Source organism: Colobus angolensis, unplaced genomic scaffold (assembly GCF_000951035.1).
Source record: "Colobus angolensis palliatus isolate OR3802 unplaced genomic scaffold, Cang.pa_1.0 Scaffold139, whole genome shotgun sequence".
Lineage (NCBI taxonomy): Eukaryota > Metazoa > Chordata > Mammalia > Primates > Cercopithecidae > Colobus > Colobus angolensis.
This window is the reverse complement of record NW_012114477.1, coordinates 1,037,263-1,042,162: the sequence shown is the minus strand read 5'-3', so window position 1 is coordinate 1,042,162 and position 4,900 is coordinate 1,037,263. Positions and strand designations below refer to the sequence as shown.

The 4,900-nt window shown below is 45.9% G+C and overlaps 1 protein-coding gene across 5 annotated transcripts in view; it reads right to left on the bottom strand.

Annotated features, from left to right (window-relative positions):
- Positions 1 to 2,134: 2,134 nt before the first annotated feature.
- The window catches only part of CHEK2 (checkpoint kinase 2), a 57,673-nt gene continuing 54,907 nt past the window's right edge, over positions 2,135 to 4,900 (bottom strand). For all 5 annotated transcript variants that reach the window (XM_011934823.1, XM_011934825.1, XM_011934827.1 and 2 more), the window contains 2 exons: positions 3,518 to 3,598; positions 2,135 to 2,376 (listed from right to left, as the gene is read on the bottom strand). In XM_011934823.1, the coding sequence (XP_011790213.1) occupies positions 2,287 to 2,376; positions 3,518 to 3,598 (171 nt within the window). In that variant the 3' untranslated portion in view covers positions 2,135 to 2,286. The remainder of the gene's footprint in view (positions 2,377 to 3,517; positions 3,599 to 4,900) is intronic.

Sequence of the window (4,900 nt, the reverse complement as noted above, 5' to 3'; positions counted from 1 at the left end):
GCACTTTGGGAGGGAGGCGGGCAGATTGCCTGAGCTCAGGAGTTCAAGACCAGTCTGGCCAACATGGTGAAACCCCATCTCTACTAAAAATACAAAAATTAGCTGGGCATGGTGGCGGGCACCTGTAATCCCAGCTACTTGGGAGGCTGAGGCAGGAAAATCGCTTGAACCCAGGAGGCGGAGGTTGCAATGAGCCGAGATCGTACCATTGCACTCCAGCCTGGGCAACAAGCGTGAGACTTCATCTCAAAAAAAAAAAAGAAAAGAAAAGAAACAGAGAAAAGCCAGCTAACTCTGCATGAGTGGAATAAATGTCCCAGGAAACCACAGCCTCCACATTAAATATTCAAATGAGCTAAAACCCGTCTACTTGGCAATCTCAGCCTCATTCCTTTAAACATGCAAACCACCTAAATTCCCAAACCCCCTACACCAGGCCAGCCAAGTCTCAGAATGCTTAAATACCCTTTAATGGAAATTTCCAACCACCACCCCCATTTCCTAAGGAAATGGCTGTGTGCCCTTGACCCTGCCCTGACTGAATTGCCAGTGGCATCTGAACCATGGCACTCAATTCATGGCATGACCAGCAAGCTACAAAGTGTCCTAGCATCAACCAAGCAAAGTTATAAAAGCAGATTCCGTGGACAATAAGGAACATTAGTTTTAGAGCCAAAAAGACCTGGGTTGCGTCCCAGCTCTGCTATTTACCAGCTGTGTGACACTGGAAAAGTTACCTTCCTCCTCTAACTTTGGTTTCCTCACCTGTGACATGACAGTGGCTGGAGGACCTCACTCATAGAATCACTGTGAGGACAAGAGCAGCCAAGGGTAAGTCTTTGCACAGGGCCTCCCTGGTCACTGTTGGGTCAACATGACATAACCACATGCCTTATCTCCACTTCCACAACCCAAACAGCTCTCAAAAACAAGTCACTGTAGCTCCTTTGGAAGAAAAGACTGCTAAGAACCAATATGCAACTACCTATAATCTTTCTCTATCCCTCTTACTGTGAATATTTGCTGTGGAAATATTAACATGTTTGGTCTCCACTGGGGTAGGACTCCACATGTGTAGGACTCCACTGGGGTGCTACACATACACATAGTAGATATGCCTTATCATCTTCCTAAAATTGGATCATTAAATTTCACAACTTATCCAGCACAAAGGTTTCAGAGACTGTAGACTTGTATCTTTATGAGGGCGAGGATGAGAATATAAACTGGCCTGTTACTATGCACCAAGGTACCTGCTGTTCTCATGAAGATGTTGGCAGCCAGTCCACCAGTCTCTACAAACTCCACCCCCAACCTCATTATGTTCCTTTCCCTGGAACTTTCCAAGGGGTCCTTAGAATTTATATTCGGCTCTCACAGGCTGAGACCAGGGTGACATCCTGGGAAACCTGCCTAGTGATAGCCAAGGTATAGTTCCAGATGAAAGGCACACAACAACTTTAAATATAAAAAAGCCGGCCGGGCGCGGTGGCTCAGGCCTGTAATCCCAGCACTTTGGGAGGCCGAGACGGGCGGATCACAAGGTCAGGAGATCCAGACCATCCTGGCTAACACGGTGAAACCTCGTCTCTAGTAAAAAATACAAAAAAAAACTAGCTGGGCAAGGTGGCAGGCGCCTGTAGTCCCAGCTACTCGGGAGGCTGAGGCAGGAGAATGGCGTAAACTCGTGAGGCGGAGCTTGCAGTGAGCTGAGATCTGGCCACTGCACTCCAGCCTGGGCGACAGAGCGAGACTCAATCTCAAAAAAAAAAAAAAAAAAAAAGCCATTCAGGCTAGGCGCAATGGCTCACACGTGTAATCCCAGCACTTTAAGAGACCAAGGCAGGCAGATCACCTGAGGTCCAGAGTTCAAGACCAGGCTGGCCAACATGGCAAAACCTTGTCTCTACAAAAAATATAAAAATTAGCTGGGCATGGTGGTGCATACCTGTAATCCCAGCTACTCGGGAGGCTGAGGCACAAGAATCGCTTGAACCTGGGAAGCAGAGGTTGCAGTGAGCCAAGCTTGTACCACTGCACTTCAGGCTAGGCAACAGAGTGAGACTCTATCTCAAATAAATAAATAATAAAGCCATTCAACTAAAGAACCGATTATCAAGCAGAAGCACAAAGCCCAGGTTCCATCAGGTTTTTATTTGTACATCAGTGACTGTGAAAAAGCAATTATTCCCATAATTAAAATACAAATTATAAAAGGACTTAAAGAAAAGAAAGATGACAGAGAGTGAAAGAAGGTACATTTCTTTCATGTTCAAACCACGGAGTTCACAATACAGCAGCACACACAGCCAGGCGCTTTGTGGTCTCGGCACCCTCAGCTTCCCCTTCATGGGGCCGCTTTCGACTAGTAGAAGGCTGAAAATAAAGGAAAATGGAGAAATGTTCACAAGAAAATCACTGGCTTCTTTAAGATTATCAGAGTTCCCCAATACACTTCCAGTAAAGTGGGGGCATTTGATGTGAAATTCTAGTACCAAAAATTACTGGTTGTCATCATTGACAACTGAGTCCTCACCACAGCCCGGAACTCAGATATGCTTATCTAATAGATATTTCTCTCCCTTATGGTTTCTGACCTCTGAATGATGTATACTGAAAGCAAGTAGCATAAGCAACTTCCTCTTGATTATCTTCTTCTAAATATCAAGTTTAAAAGGACTATAATTCCTCTCAGTTGAAGCCCCAGGTCTTGCTGTTTTGCGGGAAGATAATCTTTGTGCCTTAGTTGTTTTCCCATATATAAAATTGTGAGGAAGGCTGGGTGCAGTGACTAATGCCTATAATCCCAGCACTTTGGGAGGCCAAGATGGGCAGATCGCTTCAGATCAAAAGTTAGAGACAAGCCTGACCAACATGGCAAAACCCCATCTCACCTAAAAATACAAAAATTAGCTGGGTGCAGTGGCAGGCACCTGTAGTCCCAGCTACTCGGGAGACTGAGGCAGGAGAATTGCTTGAACCCAGGAGGCAGAGGTTGCAGTGAGCTGAGATTACACCACTGCACTCCAGCCTGAGTGACAGACCAAGACTCTGTCTCAAGAAAAAAAAAAAATTGGGGACAGCAAATAGTGGGAAAAAGGAGAGCTAACACTCAACAACAGCAGCAAAGCAGGACTGGAATTAACTTATACTTACAAAGAACTTTAAAGAGTAAAATTATAATCAAGGAATCAACTACTGATCCAAATTTTAATTTTTCCAACAAATTTATATTTGAGCCTCTAATAGACTCTTTCAAAACTGCCTTGCAGGTGACCTTTTGGATGACAATCCCTGGCTGTGCTTATCTGTCTATTACGTGTTAGATATTAAACGTATCCTGCACTTTTAAATCTAAGGGTGCTGGAGTGGATCAAGTTAAAACAGAGTTTTTACTACATTATAACTGAAACAATGTTAAGCAATTGCTACTCAGGAAAATCTTCAGACACATCATCTTTGCTTATCAGCTCCTTAAGCCTAGACTACATTTAGTGATCATCAGGAATACAAATGCCTGGGCTAGAACCTGAGGTAGAGCTGTGGATTCATTTTCCTCAGACAGCAGATCTTGAAACTTTCTCTTCATGTCTTCATCCTGTGAGGGAATTAAAAACATAAGTAGCTGTGTCTGAAGGATAGAAAGCTCCTAGAAGGACAGGGCTAGCATGCCCCTGGAAAGAGGGAGGAAAAGATGTCCGTCTAAGAATCATCCCCTTGATGAAGATCCCACAGCTAAGGCATTATGTGTTGCCCCCCTCTACCTTCCCAGAGGAGTCTAATTAGCAGTCAATGCTCCATCAATCCTGGCTGACTCACATCCACATGCCTAAAAGCTCTCAGTGGGTCAATCACAGCCTCCAGCAGTCAAGAGTTTCTAAATTAGTATCCCAGATCCTGAGAAAGATGGCAATCAGGAGGCCAGAGGCTGGGCCTGACTCCATGCAGCTCCTCAAATCCTTCCAGGACCACCCTCCACCTGCTGCCCCTGCCATGAATGAGGCCAGTTACCCAGGCTATCCTAACAACCGGTCCAGCACCCTAGGAAAATTCACCCAGCAGATGCCATACAAGTTGTCAGAAGTACTTGAGCCCACAATATCCCAGAGCTCAGGTCTAATGAGAAAGGGAGACAATAAACAGAACAAAGCATTACAGGTGTTTCATGCTGCAGGAGCGGAGATGAGGAGGGCACAGACAGTGTGTATAAAAGTAGCTCCCACCTCTCTGGATGCTCACTTCTGCAGGGTTCAAGGATTTGCATTAGGAAACCCTGAGAGGTGGTCTGGTGCAGCCTCCTCATCTTCAGCAAGGTGAAAGGAACATCTATAACTAGGACTGTGGCCTTTGAGTGCTGGCCAGAAGCCCAGTTCAGCCACTCACAGGTGGCATGTGCAGCATACAGACCCAGAGTTATCTGATTCCAATGCTTCATGTACTTTCCCACCCAACTCCAGCCCCACTTGGCTCCCACTGAGCCAAGCGTACCACAGTGGGCAAAGGGAGAGGATACAGTAAAGTCCTCCACCATTTGGCAATTTGATGGATATGGAAATTTTACAACACTAGGTTGGGCATGGTGGCTCATGCCTATAATGCCAGCACTTTGGGAGGCCAAGGTGGGAGAACTGCTTGAGGCCAGGAATTTGAGACCAGCCTGGGCAACATAGTGGGACTGTGTCACTACAAAATAATTTTAAAATTAGGCCAGGCACGGAGGCTCCCACCTGTAATTACAGCACTTTGGGAAGCCAAGGCGGGTGGATCACCTGAGGTCAGAAGTTTGAGATCAGTCCGGCTAACATGGTGAAACCCCGTCTCTACTAAAAATACAAAATTAGCCAGGCATGGTGGTGCACACCTGTAATCCCAGCTACTCAGGAGGCTGAGGCAGAAGAAT